Source organism: Brachyhypopomus gauderio, unplaced genomic scaffold (assembly GCF_052324685.1).
Source record: "Brachyhypopomus gauderio isolate BG-103 unplaced genomic scaffold, BGAUD_0.2 sc70, whole genome shotgun sequence".
NCBI classification, from domain to species: domain Eukaryota; kingdom Metazoa; phylum Chordata; class Actinopteri; order Gymnotiformes; family Hypopomidae; genus Brachyhypopomus; species Brachyhypopomus gauderio.
The window spans coordinates 958,433-977,245 of NW_027506891.1; the positions used below are offsets into that span (position 1 = coordinate 958,433).

General features: G+C 43.2%; 1 protein-coding gene and 1 long non-coding RNA gene across 6 annotated transcripts in view; one reads left to right on the plus strand and one right to left on the minus strand.

The window, feature by feature from the left end:
• The first annotated feature begins 465 nt into the window (after window positions 1–465).
• The window catches only part of pawr (PRKC, apoptosis, WT1, regulator), an 84,340-nt gene continuing 65,992 nt past the window's right edge, over window positions 466–18,813 (plus strand). The window contains exons 1-3 of one of the 5 annotated variants that reach the window (XM_076989757.1): window positions 466–786; window positions 861–954; window positions 1,256–2,012. In XM_076989757.1, the coding sequence (XP_076845872.1) occupies window positions 1,488–2,012 (525 nt within the window). In that variant the 5' untranslated portion in view covers window positions 466–786; window positions 861–954; window positions 1,256–1,487. Of the gene's footprint in view, window positions 955–1,255; window positions 2,013–18,813 lie in introns of all 5 variants that reach the window. The other 4 variants (XM_076989759.1, XM_076989758.1, XM_076989760.1 and 1 more) reach the window with 4 other exon arrangements.
• Window positions 4,737–6,600, minus strand: LOC143491078 (uncharacterized). The gene is made up of 3 exons (XR_013125079.1): window positions 6,172–6,600; window positions 5,745–5,832; window positions 4,737–5,316 (listed from the first exon to the last, which is right to left on the minus strand). It is a non-coding gene; the product is annotated as an uncharacterized LOC143491078 (long non-coding RNA).

The following is an 18,813-nucleotide window of genomic DNA, read 5'->3' on the forward strand; positions in this document are numbered from 1 at the left end:
TAGAGCCTTAATACTTTGAAAACACCTAAATCCTAAAATGTTAAGCATACCCAGTGTATCTTCACTAACTGCCTTGTTATAACAGTAGTTGGTCATCATCAAACAGCTATATTTCTGAAACAAACTGAAACGTTGCAGTTCTATTGACGGTTGTCATGGTACAGATCAGAATAAACCAGATTAGAATAAAAGGCTCCATCTAAGAGCGGTAAAATCTGAGTTTAACGAACTTACCACATATGGTGGTTTTAATTACTATGCGCTTTTCTGCGTGACCACTTTTTAAAGTCGCTCTTATCCAGAGCGTCTGCTAAATGTCGTAAATGTTACTGCAGTTTGCTTACAATTATTTTTTATCACATTAAAAGTGTTACTAAAGTTCCTACGTGAACGTGTAGGTGTGAAGGAGCATTACCAGGTCAGCAGATAGCCTACTTCACATATTTATGAGCTGCTGTAACACACACTAGTCTGTCGCTTTATCGAGCTCATTCAACTGGATTTAAGTAATTCTGCTCGCAGCGGCTACTTTAAAACTATCCTGCTAACATCAATCCAGCTTACACTTCAAGAGTGATAACGTAGGCAGGTTTATCCTCAACTAAATAAGTCAAAAATATCACACAGCGCTTCTGTAGAGTCGCAGTCCGGTGGCGGAACAGCAGCGCTAACCGAGGTGAGTCATTCCTGCACCGGGACCACGAACCTGTTCAACAGCCTCGCTGGACAAAACATTCGCCTTGAATTTTGGATGCACACAAAAGTATCTGTCGACACACAAACAAGGTAAAATCAGGACCAAAAGTTTTGTTACGCAAAGCGACACGTGAAAAAGTGGAATTATCTTCGCATTTGGTCAGATATCAGAGTTTGTGTGGGAGACCCAGCCGTGTTTCTCATGAACTAAACGGGCAGGACCGACCAGTTCACCTCCAACACACACCAAGGTAGCAGGTGAGCTTTAAATTGTACTTTCACCGTGAACTTTAGTTAGATTAGCGGATTATTTGTGTTTTTTGGATTAACAGCAGTGTTTTTTAGATGTGTCTTTTGTGTATGTGTTAACTACACTTCAGTTAGAGGCTTGGACCATCGTGTGAGTTAACACAGACGATGTAATTGACGTTTTAACACGCACACAAACATTTAGATAATGTAATGATGTTTTTAACATTTAGATAATGAAACGTAGTTTCTTCTCACTGTAGTTTACAATGAAAGTTTAATGACAGGAAGGTGCTGTGCTTATTTTCAGACTCACCTACTGTGATACGGTCTTCTACTTTGGAGGAGTGTGGCGAGTTTAAGGTAGTTTAACTCATTAATGTGGCGAGTTTGAGGTAGTTTAACTCATTAATGTGGCGAGTTTGAGGTAGTTTAACTCATTAATGTGGCGAGTTTGAGGTAGTTCAACTCATTAATGTGGCGAGTTTGAGGTAGTTCAACTCATAAGCAGCAAAACCGGGTCTGACTCCGTAAGAGTGAACATGGCATCTGGGGGATTTAGATCAAATGCCGCCACGGACTTTTTAGAGGAGTGGAAAGCTAAACGTGAGAAAATGAGGGCGAAGATGTTAGGAGACATAGCGGCTGCCACCGGGGTCTGTACTCCCGGACCCGCCGGCTCTCCCGGGACCAGCAGCGCGAAAAACGAACCGCGAAGCTCCGCAGCGGAGGTTAACAACAACCCGGAGCGAGGGAGCTGCGTGTCTGACCCCGTGACTCGGTCGTCGTCCTCGCCCGCTCTGAGGAGGCCAGAAGACGAGCCGACACCGGGCGTGAGGGCCACCGATACGGCAAGTTTGAAGAAGGTTTCGCAGCCGGTGGCTGCGAGTGCCCCGCAAACGGAGCCCGAAGCCGGCTGCGATGACCGCGCGAGAGAGAGTCCGGTGCCCGGGAGAGAGAAGAGGAGCTCTGGCCCCAGCGCCAGGAAGGGCAAGGGCCAGATAGAAAAACGCAAGCTGCGGGAGAAGCGCAGGTCAACCGGCGTGGTCAGCATACCGTCCAACGAGGTAAGCTTAAGAAAACCTGTTTTCATTTGAAAACTAGAGTAAAAATAAGCGTGGACCCTGGCGTTCAGAAGAGCGTGTGTGAACTAGGTGTGCTGTAGGAGGAGCGGAGAGGCTTGTGTAGGTCTCTGAGATCCTCACAGTGGTTATTCTGATGTGGGAAGCTTCGTCCTGAAGGTTTTTCTGAAGGTCCTGAAGGAGCAACAGGTTCGTTTTAGAGATTCGACCCGCAGCCTTATCGTGTAATGGAAGACAAGAGGTCGAGTTTTCTGCTAATGTGCTTCTATTATGTAAATATTTAGGCCCATACATCAGAAAGAACTTACAGTTCCCAATTTTTTTATCCTAGGCATAGCCTAAACGCTTATGTAAGCTTTTGGTTGGTAAACATTGACTTTCCAGAGTGACCTTTCTGGGGCGTGTATGGTTTTGTGTTTTTGTAAGTGAAGGGATGACCAGGAACATGTCTGGTTTTCAACTTTTGTTGCTTTTACTTTATTGCTTATGTTTGAGTGTATATAATTGTTGCATGGATTAGAATCAGCAATTGTATATCATGCAGTTATTTTCTTTTTGGTTTTATAGGAAAATATCAGGTTTATGTTATAGATGGTGCATATTTTTCATCCTTGCATTCCATCAGTGTGCCAGGTCAGATTTGCTCAAAACACCCTAATTCATCAGAGTCGTGCAACTGAAGTGGAAAAACAGTGGAGTCTACAACGCTGTCTACATGTGATCCAGCTGCCTCGTCTTTCAGACCCACAATTCTCCCTTACCAAACACATGCCAGAAATTTGCTCCAGGCTGATTGTGTTTTTTCCCCAACTGATCCCAAAATAGCTCTTAAATAATTAAGGGTAAAAAATAAAGACCTCACAGTTATGTTGTGGTTTATCTAGGATTTCTAAAGGCTGCCTGACTGCTGAAGTTGAGAGAAGCTTCCAGTAGTGTAGCTCATGTGTAGGTCCTGATGCCTGGAGTGAGACGTTGAGACAGAGCAAAGAAATACGAGTGTTACTCTTGTATCACCTTAGACCTAATTCTTTGTGTGTGTGTGTGTGCGTGTGTGTGTGTGTGTGTGCGTGTGCATGAGAGAGACAGATTGAGACGCTCAGCTTGGTTATTAACTGCTGTAGGCCACATTTTCATTCTAATCAGCCAGACATTATCAGATTATCCAAGTACAGTCTGATGGGCTGTATTTATTAGTGCCTAATCATTGGTATATTAAAGCCATGAGTTTCCTCATGTGGCTGTCAGACATGTTTCTGCTGCCCAGTCTGTGTCTCCTGCTCTCTTAAGGCTCTCAGGCACGTAACCTATAGGGTGGTTTCTTTTGAGGTGTTACAAGGTACTCGGGCCTGGTGCCTATGGGGCAGTTTCTGTTGGAGCCTAACTGGCGTTTTCCTCGCCTGAGCACATCCTGTCATTAGCCTCTCCTCTGTGCCATTCCTAAGTAGCTTGGGAGCTGGGTTGAGGCCAGCCTCTAATGTTAGGGTTCAGGAAGGAGATTAAACAGTTGCCAAGCAAGCACACGCATGCCTGACTGCTCTCCGGCCCTCGGAACTGCAGGAATGAAAAATGCCAATGGTGTGGGAGCTGCCGAAGCATTTCTGGAGCTGTCCCTTTCTAGAGCTGTCCCTTTCTAGAGCTGTCCCTTTCTAGAGCTGTCCCTTTCTGGCTTTACATTGGCCCTAAAGTGCCTCTGCAAGTGTGGGATGGAGCACGAGAATGTTGATTGATGTTTTGCATGGCTGAAGCAGTCAAGATGGCCCGATTAGAAAGTATGTAGACAGCAGACGAAATGGAGCTTTTATGATTTTTTGGGACTAATGTCAAGTCAAATTTATTTATTGTGCTTTTTACAACACATGTTGTCACAAAGCAGCTTTACAAGCGAATGGCGGAGGCGTTTACTTGCCGCGTCACATTCTGTGCAGTGTTCTCCAAAACAATATGTGGTAGTACACTAAAAAAAAATAACTCATTGGATTAACTCAATTGAATTGTGGGCAGGATTTCCACACATCAACTTTGTGTAGCCTCAACCCAACATAAATACCTCCATGGAACACAACGTAATTGAGTTGGTCAAACCCATATTCATTAAATGTAGCCACAACAATATACATATATTAAAAGGCCTAAACTGATTTAAATTTATGCAATGAAACTTCAGTGTTGAAGTCAAAATAAATTTATTGCCCCCCCACCCCACTTCAAACACAAAACACAAAATTTGGTTGTTGTTTTTATTGTTATTATTCAAAACAGCAAAGAGCACAACTCTGCCCAACCAGAAGCACCATGTGCCGTTAGCCCTGAAGTAAAAAAAAAAAACAAAAAAACACAAAATCCCTTCAACCATTTCAATATTTCAAGCAAAGAAAAGAGGCACTCAGGCTGGAGGCAAAGCCAGGCCACTCTCATTTATCGTTTGTGTGTCTGAGTACATCTGTCTGTCTGTGGGTGTCTCTGTCTGTCTGTAGGTGTGTGCGTGTGTATGTGTCTGTCTCTCTCACTTGGTTCCAGGTGATAAGTCTGTACACTACAAAAATGAAATCCAAACAAGCTTATTTTTCTAGTTTCAAGTAAAAACATCTAGTCAATTTTAATTTAAGTAAAAACTAAAAAATTAAAAAACTAATAACTAGTACTTTTCAACTAGAACTTTCTCTTTTCAACAATTTAAAAAATCAAACCAAGAAAAAATGGTGTGCATGTGTGTGTTTGTATGCGTGTGCTGGTGAGTAGTCTGTAGCAGGGCACTGGCATGGAGCATCCTGCTTTGAATGTGACTTGCCAATACACCAAAAAGCTGAAGGTGGATATTGTCATAAGCAAATAGCTTGATTTTCACATTGTTTGTCTCCATCCAGAGTCATGAGAATCTTCTGGACAAATCTGAACGCACAAATATCTTCAATCAAGTCTAAATACTCTACTTGAAACTATAAAAATACGCTTGCTAAGATTTCACTTTTTGCTGTGTAGCAGGGCATTGGCATGGAGAATGCTTTCAACATAAATTACCAACCACATAGTAAATAGCAAAAAAAGATAACTGTGTGTGTGTGCGCGCGCGCATTGGTCTCTGGTGAGTAGTCTATATAAACACTACATTTGTATGGACACAAAAGTGCTCGCCACATATCAAAAATTACAAGTGTGTGTGTATTGGTCTCTGGTGACAAGTCAGGACATTGTAGCAGGGCATTGGCATGGCACTCAACGTTATCTGGCTCCTGATGCTGTAAATCCCCATGACTGTGGCTGTGATGTACCCTTCTGCCTCCTCAGTGGACTGAACAAAACAGAACAAGTTTAACAAAAGCATTAAGAAATCAAAAAGTTATAAACTACAGTGTATAACAGAACTGAGTACACTCGTCACATTTTTGCAGATTTGCAAGTATATCTTTTCATGGGACATTAAAGAAATATCACTGAGAATGAAAAGCAGTCAGCGTACAACGTGTATAATTCTTCAATTTATTGTTCCCTCAAAATAATTAAAAATACAGCCATTGATGTAAAAACAATGTCATCTTGGTCACACCATTGGCTAGAGACTTCAATGGAAAGAAGAAAAGTTAGAAACTAAGAAAAGTTTCTTAGTCGGCACCCCCACTGTATACCATCTCTTGGAATGCACTGCTGCTTGTGTGAAAACCCATAATTATTACAGGACAGGTAAGATTATACTACATAATAAAGAACTGAGACACTTACCCCATACTCCTTGAAAAACGCATCTGGGTCTTCATTTAGATAGACAACCAGGCTGCGCAGGACGCACTCCCTCCTCACGTCAATGTCACTAAAAGATGAATGACAAGACACAAACAATAATGCCAGTTAAAAACATTCACAAATCCCCAAATGATCGTGCAATTGCCCACAACTGATTTGTGCCTCAATAATTTGACCAAACCATTGATTTGACCATTGGTTGCAGTTCCTGACTATACTGATACAGACTCTTATTTGGTAAGAGTGAACAGTTTTGTGAAATACCAGTTGAGATATGAGTAGTGAGCTGTTGTATAGAAGTGAAAGATGGCCTTGCCAAACAGTCTTTTAGTTTTAAGAATGCAATTGTCATTTCTGGAAATTAGCCAAATCAGAGGAAAAAAAGATGTCATGTAATCATACTAACCGAATCGGCCATTTCCAGGAAGGGCTTGATCCTTTGTCCCTCAACACCTCCTTTGCTCTGGAGGACCTGCATCAGTTTCACTGTGAAGTTGTCAAACTGGGAGAGGAACTTGGATCGAAGTGGTTTGGTTGTGACTCGCAAGAACTCTGCATTTACCTGGAAAAAAAAGAGAAAGACTTACTTGTACTGCCATTAATAAATGGAAACACTGCTATTGCAAAATACAAATGACAGCCGTTGATCCCCCTGGAAAATAAAAAGCACACACGCGCGCGCACACACACTTGCTTCACTCTGCTCAAAAAGGGCAGGCAATCGGTTTTTGAAATGCTCTATCCTGGGCTTCTGGTTCAGAACTTCTTGTCGTCTGTAGAAGGTTTTCTTCATCTTGGCTTTTATTACAGCTTTGTTGTCACGTTTGGCCACTTCTGTCAGCAAAGCAATTCGTTCACTCTCCAGACTGTCTTCAGTTTCACCTTTGGGATGTAGTGTAGGCTAATTTAATTCACTTCAGCGTTTCTAGGCTTTTTCGGACTGTTCGGATTTTCGTACCAATTACAATATGTTTAGGCAAGCTATTTTCGTTCATTCAGCAAGAAAACAATAAAAAGAGTAAAGTAATAAAATATTGTGTTTGGTGTAGCTAGTGAATCATCGTATTTTGGTCAAAGACTAAAATGGGTGGGAAGACATCCCATAGCTATCTAAATTACCAGTCTCTAGCTAGCTAACTAGCTACCTATCTAGTGAATTAATTTGGCCAACAGTAGGTTGTTAGCCATTTGTACAGCTTAGTTAAACTAACAAAAATTCCTTGTGTGCATTTTATTACCTTAAGACCAGTATATTGTATGTGTAAGTACAATGAACCTGACAAACCAAATTATCAGACTCTCTAGCTAGCTATCTAGCTAATGCTAACTTGCTAAAATGCATCGACAAACCAAGCTAAAGCTAGTGCTAGCTAGCTAGAGAAGCTGATAATTTGATTTTTTTCAGGGGTCTTGTACATATACATTGATCTTAAGGTTAATAAAATGCACAAGATGACAGTTTTATTAGTTTATTTAAGGGAACTGCGCAAAAGGTGGAACTGGCCGATAGGGGTACGGCCGGTAATAGCTTTGCTATCTAGTTTGGTTTGCCCAACCGCTTTATTACGGTCTCTCTGGCATAGTCATAACTCACAATATGACGGTCATTTGACTCTTTAAAATATCTGCTTCATTAAATTAACTTAACAATACTTGTTGAAAGACTAAACACTCACAAACTATAGTTGAAATCCAAAAAAAAACTCAAAATGAATAGTTGGCGTTACTAAAAAGTGTAAGTTATAACTTAAAGGCTAAATATTTTTTTTTGTGTGTGTGTGGGAAGGCGCATGCGCACGAGAAGGTCCCGAATTGAAATGAACTTATTTGTATTAGGTTCATGAATGATGGGTAAATGTATTGTGTTGAAACAATGATATCTAAATGCATTTAATATTTAACCAATTTGTTTGAGTAAATCAAGCAAAAACATAATGTGGCACACCAAAGGAGGGCTTGGGTCATTTTTTTGAGTGTATAAAGAAACACCCCTCAAAAACAGGGGAAGGAACATTTATCTGACCAATTTTAATGTTGCATTGTGTTCCAGGTTTGAAAAGTGCTGGAATTTAGGCTAAATACTTGAAAATGCTTGAAATTGTAACTACTTCGTTTCACAAATATCTGTCTGACTGAACAGTTCTCTTGTATTACGTTAACAAATACGAGCCTCTTGTAATTCCTGGACGAAACATGAGAAAACGTGAAGACGTTAAGATTGGGCGTTTTGAAAATAAACCATTAAATAATGTGATGAAGTGAATTATTTCGAGTATATGTATAAATATTTAACTTAATTAAGATTAACGTGCTGGGAAATATTGAAATGGACATTAAAAGTGAAGTGCTTTAATTCCACCTTGTAAAGGTGTATGAACCCTGCAAACATGACTTTGTTCATCGCGCTGAAGCTGAATTACAAAATCCGAGAGGTGCACGACCCTGCGAATCAGCAACGCGCAAGGCCCTCGCGTGAGGGTGGAGTCACCGCGATTGTCATTTTTGCTGCGCGGACCTTTGCGCTGCTTGTGCCGCGTCAAGTTTAAACCTAGCTTTAAAGCACTTCTACGGCACTTTCAAGGTTCATTTCAATATTTCCCAGCTGACTCAGGTTCTCTCTAAGCTCGGTTTCTGGAACGGAAAACCCTGAGTTTTCGTTAACTCTGAGTTTACTTACCCGGTTTCGTCACTGAATCCGCTTTCTGGAATTACCCCCCTGTTCAGTCAGCTATTTGTTGTGAATCGAAATACAGTCACAATTTCAAGCATTTTCAAGTACTTTAGCCTAAATTCCAGCACTTTTCATACCTGGAACACAATACACAATTAAAATTCGTCACATAAATGTTCCGCCGTTCGCGGAGGTTCGCGCGAGGTGTGCGGAGTCAACCTTAACTTGTCGCTGATCACCTACAGTGTTTCTCGCACAGCTCGCACACACACACGTACGGCCACATGGAATTAACACAAACGTAGCGCTTTCAAAATAAAAGCGTCAGTTGTATTTCACGCACGACGCATGATATTTGTTTCATTTATGTTGTAATTTATGATTGGCCTCTCGCGGGCCGCACAGGGACGCACAACAGGCCGGATGTGGCCCGCGGGCCGGAGTTTGCCCAGGTCTGGTTTAGAGCATCCAATTAGAAGACCACTACAGTAGTCCAATCTTGACGAGACAATAGCATGGACCCTTCCGTCTAAAGCAGGGGTCACCAACCTTTTTCAAACTGGAAGCTACCTCTTGGATACCAATTATTGCGGAGGGCTACCAGTTTGATACATTCGTGGTGTATTACAATTGTTGAGCGGGGGGGTGGCGGCGAGTGTCGATTGTTGTGCGGGGGGCCTGCGGGCGACTCATGACGTCCTTGGGGACCATGTTGGTGACCCCTGGTCACTTGGATAAAGGTGTGTTACTGCATGTAGTGTGTGTGTGTGTGTGTGTGTGTGTGTGTGTGTGTGTGTGTGTGTGTGCGCGCGCGCGCTTCTCTGATTGGTTTGTCAAGAAATTGTGAGTGTTTTTGCATGTTTCTCTTCCTCAAAGTTCTTCCTGAGGTTCCTGTTGTCATCTGAGGCCTGTAGTGAATTCTGGGCTGCGGTGTGGTGCGGTGCGGTGTGTTGGGGTGCGTTGTGGTACGGTGCGTTGTGCGGTGTGTTGTTGGGGTGTGGTGCGGTGTGGTGCGGTGTGTTGCGGTGTGGTGTGTTGCGGTGTGTTGGGGTGTGGTGCGGGGCCAAGTTTTCCCATCATGTGCTCCATGACACCGGCTGCATCGTTCCCAGGGCAACGTCTGCCAACATGGCTGACCTGCGTCTCACCTCAGTCAGCAGGATTTAGGGGAGATTCTTATCAGTGCCGGCAGTGTGGGCGACACACACACCCGCATGCTAAAGGCCAGTTAGTCACATTGTGTGTGTGCGCGCGCATGTGTGTGTGCGCGCGCATGTGTGTGCAAGCTCATGTGCATGTGTTTGTATACTTTGATCCCGCAATTTCCCCATTGCGGGACTAATAAAGGTTTATCTTATCTTATCTTTTTTAATTCCTTCTAGGTTTGTTTGTTTTTGTCCATCATTAATACCCATTTTTTTCAGTGTTCTGCATGGGGTGTTTTGGTTTATGCATCTATGTATATGCTTGAATGTAAACCTGGTCCAGCCTTTTTGCGTGTGTGTGTGTGCGAAAGAGCAGGCGAGCACATCTTTGTCTGTCATCCAGCATGGTTGTGGTCCGTCTTCCTTTCAGAGGGCTATTAAATTGCATTTGACAGTTTGCCCACTCTTACATTCATCACAACACGTTGAGGATTGAAAACGGAGGTCTTCTGCTAGATTCTTCTGGTGTGTTTCCATGTTAAACTTAAGAATGCAAACAAATGTACCTAATTCTGAAATATATGCTTGTACCATGTAACAAATTTTTGTAATGCACATTTTAGAATGGCATGGAAACCCCAAGAGCCATACCAAGGTCTAGATGTAGCCATCATTCCTGCTTTGTTTTCTCCTAAGCCACAGTCTGCCATAACTAACCCTCATGTTGTGGTTGGAGTAATGTCCACATACAGTTTATTGTGGCATCTTGCTGAAATAACGGAGAATGTTTTCCTCAGAGGGACGCAATGTTTTAGTAAATGGTGGTCAACTCATGGGGTGAGTGAGCACAGAACACTGAGTGTGTCCTCACACTCTGAATGAAGAGACTAGTACCACTCATGCTTGTGCTGACTGTGTTTACAGACTGTATAGCTCTTATAACCAAAAAGGAGAGACTCACTTTCTCGCTGTGAAGGACTTCTCTTCTGTGGTCTACTCAATACGTATACAGTGTACATGATGGCCAACAACCCACACCTCTACACATAAGCGCCAGGCTTTTCTAAGTGCTTTCATGTTGTCTGCATGCGTCTGTACTGTCTCATGACAACGATGAAACACTCACATGTGCTTGGGACGCATTACATAGAACTTCTTGACTCTCTGGTGGCCTTTTCATATATCTGCTCAGTCTTTGCGTGAATGTGATCCAAATAAGTGCATGTGCAAAGCAAACAAACTCTGAGGAGGGTCACTCCCTAGAGAAGATATGGTTCAGCGTACTCGATGAGAGTTTCCTCCATTTGTGTTTCACAGCCACGCATCATGGTTGCTGTTAACGTCAGCTGTGAAACTTGCTGACTGCAGTCAGAACCCGAGCAGTTTGTGTACAAATGTGGTCCAGAGAGGAGGCTGTTTTCAGACATACAGCGGGAATTAATTTCACATGTGAAAGCATGTTATTTTGGCGGAGGGATACTACAGGGGCTGAATGTTGCAGTGTGTGCGACGTGGTTCTTGCAGAAGTGTGTAGTCGCTGTGTTGGAAGCGTGTGAAGTCAGTGAGCAGCGCATGAGGTCATTCGCCAAGATCTCCAGTTCCTTAATCATGTGACACACACATCTCTGGCGTAACATTTGTATGGGCCTTCTCATTCTTTCTGCTATGAGTGTTTCTTCTTGTGAAAGATGAAACAATTGAAAGGCTGAAGTGAGTTTGTGAAGCAGTGATCCTGTCCAGAAGAGATGAGCTTGGGCAACTTGTGTTTGAGCTCCATGAACTGCTCACATGCTGCTTTGCATTAAACAGCTGCGTTTCAGTTGTCTGTGATGCAGACAGAGCCGTTGGAAAATTAATAATTCACTAACGTGTTGCATTAAACATGCCATTAAAATGAGCTTTAAACCTCTCCCTATCATTACCTGCTCATGCACTTCCTGTTTATACGTATTCCAGTCAAGTCCTCTATTGTGACCTAAATCACTCTCCAAAACCGTAAATAAGCTTATTTGATTTGGAATAAAGAGGAATGAATCTTGTACATCTTCAAAGCACCCTGGTGGCGTCCATCTTGTTCCATCACTGCCGGATCATTCATATCAGATCTACTGTGAGGGCCACAGTGGGCCCCAGGCGGCGTCGCCATGGAGATGGACTCCTGCAGACTCTGCTCTTTCATGGCCTTTGTTCTCGACTGGCACTAGGACCCAGCAGACTTGTTACTCACCCTATTAACCCTATTAATAGATGTGTGTAAATGAGTGCTTCCCACTTTGATACAGTTCACATGACCATTCTCGCTCTCATTTAACTAACCTACCTGCTTGTGTGTGTAGGGGTTATAGTTACGAGATTTAACTAACCTACCTGCTTGTGTGTGTAGGGGTTATAGTTACGAGATTTAACTAACCTACCTGCTTGTGTGTGTAGGGGTTATAGTTACGAGATTTAACTAACCTACCTGCTTGTGTGTGTAGGGGTTATAGTTACGAGATTTAACTAACCTACATGCTTGTGTGTAGGGGTTTTAGTTATGAGATTTATCTAACCTACCTGCTTGCCTACAACCAAGGATGGAAATAGGTGCAGAAGAAGGATTGACATGCATAAAACTTCTAAAATATCTGACTCCAAATTATAAGAATATAAAATAACTCACTTCTCAAATAGATCAGTGCAGGTTATAGAATATGTTGGGTGGTGTGTTGGGTGGGTAAGGTATTGTGTTGGGTGCATTCTCCGGAGGATAAGTATAAGTGGGTAAACAAAAATTTGTGCAAGGGTGTAAAGAAACTGCATTAATCTTTTCAAGTTTCTGTAACCGTTATATAATTCATCATAATATCATTATTATATATTATCATTATATCGCTTACTGAATTGAATGATCTTTTTTAAAGCTTTAAACCATGCATGGTCTTTTTCTTACTCTACTCATTATGAGCTGTTTTATGTTGATGAATAAAACACATTTGAGAAGAAAGGGAAAAAAAATGTTTTACAGTTTCATGGCCTGCAGTACATGAACTGGCAGGCTCTTACTATACAACTGTTTTCTTACATGACATCTTTCCCTCCGTTTTGTATTGAAGGTGTTCTTGGGAGATGACTGAGGCTCCTCCCCCTGCGTCTCGCACCGACCCGGTCCCGTGCTGCTTTTGTGTCCTTTTATAGCATGCCGCTTTAATAATGCATGGTGTGTTTTTCTTTTTAACAGCTGGAATGGGGCTTTACGGTCTGAATGAAAGCAAAGAATGAGTAATTACAAGGGGTGGTGCTCTCTTTACACGGCTGTAAGTCTTTCTCCAAACAAGGTCACATCTAGTCCAGATTCCTCTGGGATGGCGTCATGCAGCTAGGTAAGCAGCAGACAGCAGGCCTCCTCCGTCTTTCACTTTATCCGCTTCATGTGCTTGTGTTTTTTTCCCTTAGAAACATTCCAGACATTGTTTTGGTCTTGTGCATCCTGTTCAGGGTGGTTGAGTATTTCCTTTGAGGTGTAGTGAGTGAGAGCAAGAGGTTCAGGTGAACGCTGGAGAACTGCCTTCAGGAGGACGGGCAGAACCTTCAGACAGCTGGGGATGATGGTGACACTTGTCCTGGAGACTGGGTCAGTGTTTGGGGTGTTTGTACTGGAGGGTTTGTCCAGTAGGTCTGGAGCTGAGGGCTTCAGGAAGCACTTGTTTCCTGCAACGTTTACCTCCCGACTGTTGAAACGATACTAGGACAAACCATTACATGTGCCATTACATGTGGGGACAGATTGACATTGTGGCACCTGCAAATTTGTGGCCTTTACAAATGGGGTTTGAGGCGCGGGGGGGCAGGAGTTTGGTGGGGTGATAATTGCCCGACGTGCTGGATCAAGGGAAATGTAGAAATGTGCAGCGAGTGTGTGAGGTTCTGGAAACCAGCACTGACCGCCTCAGACCCAGCAGGTTCACCGGGCCCCAGCACCTTCACACAGGTGTTCACCCAACCTCGTTAAAAGGCTGATTGCTAAAGCAGCCATTTATTCGTCCCATTTAACCAGCACACTTGAGCAAAAAAGACATTTAAAGAAAAAAGAAAGAGAAACCAAGAAAATGGTCTGTTTTGAGCAGGCAGTCATGTCTTCCTGGGTGAGCTAACGTCTTTTGTTTAGCTGGTTAATCTTTTTGGACAGCGCACTCTGAGATGTGGACAAAGACGACTTCACTGGATTTGACACCTTGCTTTATGCTCTTGAGTGAGCTGATCATTAAGAGAAAAATGTAATTAGAGTTGTAGGCTTGAACTGTGCTGTGATTTGCATTGAAAAATTTTTTGTATTTTGTTATGTTGGAAAAACCGCGACATGGGTGTGGTTCATATCTGTGGATGGACTGTTTCTTTGCTGATGTACTTCCCCCTATGTCATATGTAGACACGGACTCTATAAATACCCGTGTGTGTGTGTGTGAGTGTGTGTGTGTGTGTGGGGACAGGGCATTGTTTGCATGAGAAATCTCTCTCTGCTTCGTCAGCAATGGAATGACGCAATTGTCTGAACTGGCTCACCACTCATTAATTAGGGGTGGGAATCGTTTACTATCTCACGATTCGATTCCGATTTTGGGGGCCACAATTCAATTCAAAAATCGATTTTCGATTCAAAATGATTTTCGATTCAAAAAACGATTTGATTTATAAAAATGTCTGCTTAAGTCTATAAAATCTGCATGATCTACTACAGTCTGCTTTGCAAGACAGAACGACAAATACAGAAAATTAAGTGTCTTTCACATTTAATTAACAAAAATTAAGTGCTTTGGTAAAATAAAATGGTTTTTGTTGTTACCAAAATTCTTGAGGTTTATTTTGCGAGCTGTCAGGGCTGGCTCGGATGCAGTTCCCCCAGCCGTCGCTAGGGGCACCAGTCAGTCCCAGACTAAACCGGTAACCGTACGTTCTCAGCCAGTCTCTGCTTTCTCTGTGATTGCTTATCGTTTAATGGTGTCTCGCCACCTCTCTCTGTTATGCTTTCTCTTTACTTATTCGAGTATCTCATGTGTCGCTTTCTGACCCATCTCAAGTTTTCCCAATCCTGTATGTCTTCCTATCCGTTTTGCCTTTATTTTTGGGAAGGGTTTTATTTTGCTGCAGAGTTTTTTGCCAGTTACTTCTGCTGGTGTCCTTGGTTTCGTTTTCGCGTTGCATTTATCCGCGCTGTTTTTTAGTTACTGTTGCTGTTTTGTTTCTTCCTCCCGTCTCACTACGGTTGAGTGTTATTTTTCACGCGTTGTATTTTCCGCATTGGTTTTTTGTTTCTATTTACTCTGTGCCCTCATGGTTTTGCTTTCTATTCTCTTGCGCGTTGAGTCTTCCGTGTTTTGTTTGTTCGTTCTGGGTCGCTGTGCGCGTTTCCCTCTCGCTAATACATTTGACGAGTGTCAAACGTCTTGCTCTTGCGAGCCGGCACTTGGGTCCATCCTTCTCTATATTATTTCTCACCCTTCTCTATATTAACGCTCCCGTGCTCACCGCGTTACACAAGCTTTGCACACGAGCTACATTGTGTCCAGTTCGGTCTTCCCCGGCATTCGGTAAAAACCAAAATGAACCCATATTTTTGCCTTAAATGAAGACCGGACAGGTTGAATATCTCTTTCCTCCATGTGTTTTGAACCTTTTCCGCGCATGAGTGTGTCCCAGAACATGCTGCGTAAAGTCTCGCGTAATTTTGTAATTGCGTAACGCGAGACTTCACCACGACTTAGAATCGATTTTGGGACATTTAAAATCGATTCTGAATCGTAGTAAATGAGAATCGATTTTTGATATATGAATCGATTTTTTGGCACACCTCTATCATTAATGCACAGGAAGCACCTTCAAACAACACGCGTCCATCTGACCTCCCGCTCTCTGGACCCGTGCGTGTGTGCGTGTGTGCGTGTGTGCGTGTGTGCGTGTGTGTGTGTGTGTGTGTGTGTGTCCACATGCGTGTGTGACTTCTTTTCAGATCAATACAGGCCTTTGGTGTCCGTGGGAAGCTTGTTAGTGTGGTATGTGAAGACATGAAGGCAACAGTTGTGTAAGATGTTAGGAGATACACAGCAGCACACCTGAGACCGACACAGCGGGACGAAACCTCGTGAGCTGCTTCAGGATCAGGGTAGACATGTTGTCTCCTGGAAGGTGATCACTGTCGGGGTGATATTTTATTACAATAGATACACAAACATAAAGCACTAAAATGGTTGAATATAAACCCAGTCTTGGAGCTGCTGGATTAATGGTGTTGAGCAGTGTTCGATAAATCTAAAGCCTGTTGTAATTCTTCTGCTCTTGATGTGGGTGCACCGTTCCATGAGTGACACGTGAGCATGTGACACACCTAGGGCATTGTGGGTCTGGTCACTTGTGATCCAGCCTGCTGGTACACCTGTGTTCCCTTGGCCCCGCCCCTGGCTCAGGGGTTTCTACTGCAGCAGAAAGTGATGGAAATAACACCTTAAGGCTGGGCGATATGGAGCAAAAATAATATCTCGATATTTTTTAGCTGAATGGCGATATACGATATATATCTCGATATTTTTTCTTCCCAAAAGGTAATAACAAAGAGGCAGTAATAAGTCAAATCTACGTACCAAATGAGTTGCGCGAAGAAGAGAGGCAGGACAGGGCGGAAGATGTTAAAAGAGAAACTCAAGTAAATTCACTATTCACAGTGTTGTGCGTGACCGAGTTCAAAAGAACGCGTTCATTGAACACGCTCATTTTTTCGTGAATGTTGAACTGAACGCAACACATTTTTTAATAACTTGAACGTGAATTAGTTCACATTATGTGTCATGAACGGTAGACATCACTGTAAATGAACGTTGGAATTTGTTTCCATTGAAAACTGAGTGACATCTGTTTTCTCTTTTGAAACGCAACGAGAGAAAGTTCCTCCCTCCTGTATTCTCGCTGGTGCCGCTTAAATCATGCATCACCAGACAGAAATGGTTTTGACATTGTGTGCGCAATGCATTGTGGGCAACGTAGTTTTCCTTGTTCTTGTTACGCCCCTCTGTTTCAGCTGTTCCGTGTTAGCTTGTCTTAGTTTTACAAGTGTGTGTGTGTATTGCCTATGTCCAGACTATACCTTGAGGGATCATTGTCGTTTCTTTAGCTCCTAGTTGGTGTGTATATGTCCAGACTATACCTTCAGGGATCATTGTCGTTTCTTTATCTCCTAGTTGGTGTGTATAGCCTATGTCCAGACTATACCTTCGGGGATCATTGTCGTTTCTTTATTTCCTAGTTGGATGTGCACAGTATTCACGCCTTATCTGTGATTCGTGGTTTTGATTAGCTTCGTGTTTGTGTATGGTTAAAGTCTCTGTTCCATTTTCAGGTTCGTAGTGTTTTAGGTTTTCAGTTCATGTTTGGTCTCCGTGTTCTCTAACGTGATATCGTGCCTGGCAATACATGTATGTTCTGTTAGACTTCATGTTCATGTATGGCCGTTACTTGCTTCCCGTGTGTTTATTAATGTCAGTGTATGTAACAATTAGTTGTACTCTTGTGTTTGGTCTAGTTTTGTGCCCTTGTCATTTCCGCTGCCTTTTAGTGTATTAAGCGTTAGTTCTCTATTCATCATGCCACGTCATTCGCGGTCCACTCGCGTGTCGTCTGCAACTGTAAGATGTGAAATAAAATCTAATGAGATTGTACTATCTACTTCGCATTTGTGTCTGCCCCTTGATTGCGCAACAGCCAAATCGTGAAAAAAGTATTTGAATATCTCACGAAAAAAGTAAAATTAACTGAACTTTGAACGTGAACTGTTCATGAAATACTTCCACACTACTGATGTAGCTCCTCGTTTAGGAACTAAATCATTCAGTGTGAGCACTGCTGCTCTCTCCGCTGTTGGCCATGTTTATTTTGCGCGCTGCACGCACAACCTGCGTCCTTGCGTCATAATGTTGCAATATAGCGAAATCCTATCGAATAAAGAAATGTACCGGTATTTTTGTGAACGATATTATATCGCCCACCCCTATAACACCTGAATCGGAGAGAGCCAGTGGGTGTAATGGTGATCTCTCTTGAGTGGGTGTAATGGTGATCTCTCTTGAGAGGGTGTAATGGTGATCTATCTTGACTGGGTGTAATGGTGATCTCTCTCGACTGGGTGTAATGGTGATCTCTCTCGACTGGGTGTAATGGTGATCTCTCTTGAGCGTTTGAGTTTATTGTGCCATGCAGTCCTGTTGGTGTGAGCAGCCGTGAGTGTATTGAGCATGTTGAGTGTATCTATGCCGTCGCCAGATACTTTCAACCAAGCGCTGCCGAAAGTGCAATGAAGCCGGCAGAGCCGTTCAGTTGCCCCAGTCACCCGGGGTTGCCCCAGTCACCTGGTATCGCTGCTGTCTGACGCTCTCACTCCTCCGTATGCAGACTGTCTTCCCTTCAGTTCCTGTTCTAGTCCAACGCACAGTGCTGGGTTTACTGAACTCATGTTGGCTGCTACAGGTATGATGGTGGGGATTAGGAAGAAACCTCGGGAGGACCAAGACGCTAAAGGAAACCCATCCTCCATTGGGCGACCTGCTAGCACAAGTCCGTATTTGTGGACAAAAAGTAGTTCTGTAGTTATAGTCGTGGTTCTAGTTCTCTGGCCAAGTAGTCACAGTCCCTTCAGTGTAGATGGTGAGACTCTGGTAGGAGCTAGCATCAGCACGACCTCTTGCTGCAACGGCTCATCCAACCCCGGCATCAGTACATCCACCGGCAAACCAGACCATCTCCCAGATGCCTGTATGGTAGAACCATGCAACCAAGATATAAAATAGAGGTTGAGTATGTGAACATCAATTTAGACAACCATCGATTTAAACAAACACACAAAGCTAACGTGCCAGTGATTAGTATAAAAAAATAACCCCCCCCCCCTCTCTCTCTCTCACACACGCGCTCTCTCTCTCTCTCTCTCTCTCTCTCTCTCTCTCTCTCTCTCTCTCTCTCTCTCTCTCTCTCTCTGTTGATTACTGAACATGAGGAGTGAACGTTTCAGCTGGTTTCATTCATCTTGTATAGTTTTCCTACTGTGCACTGCAGCTGTGGAGTCTGACTGGGGTTGAGAGACCAGCAGGACTCTTCATGCCGGGCGGGTTGTTGCTTGGTTGCTGTCAGGCTGGCCACGTCCTACATGTGTGCAGGTGCTGCGTGATTTCATCTGTCAGGGTGGTGACGGCAACCAGGAGGAAGACATCACTCC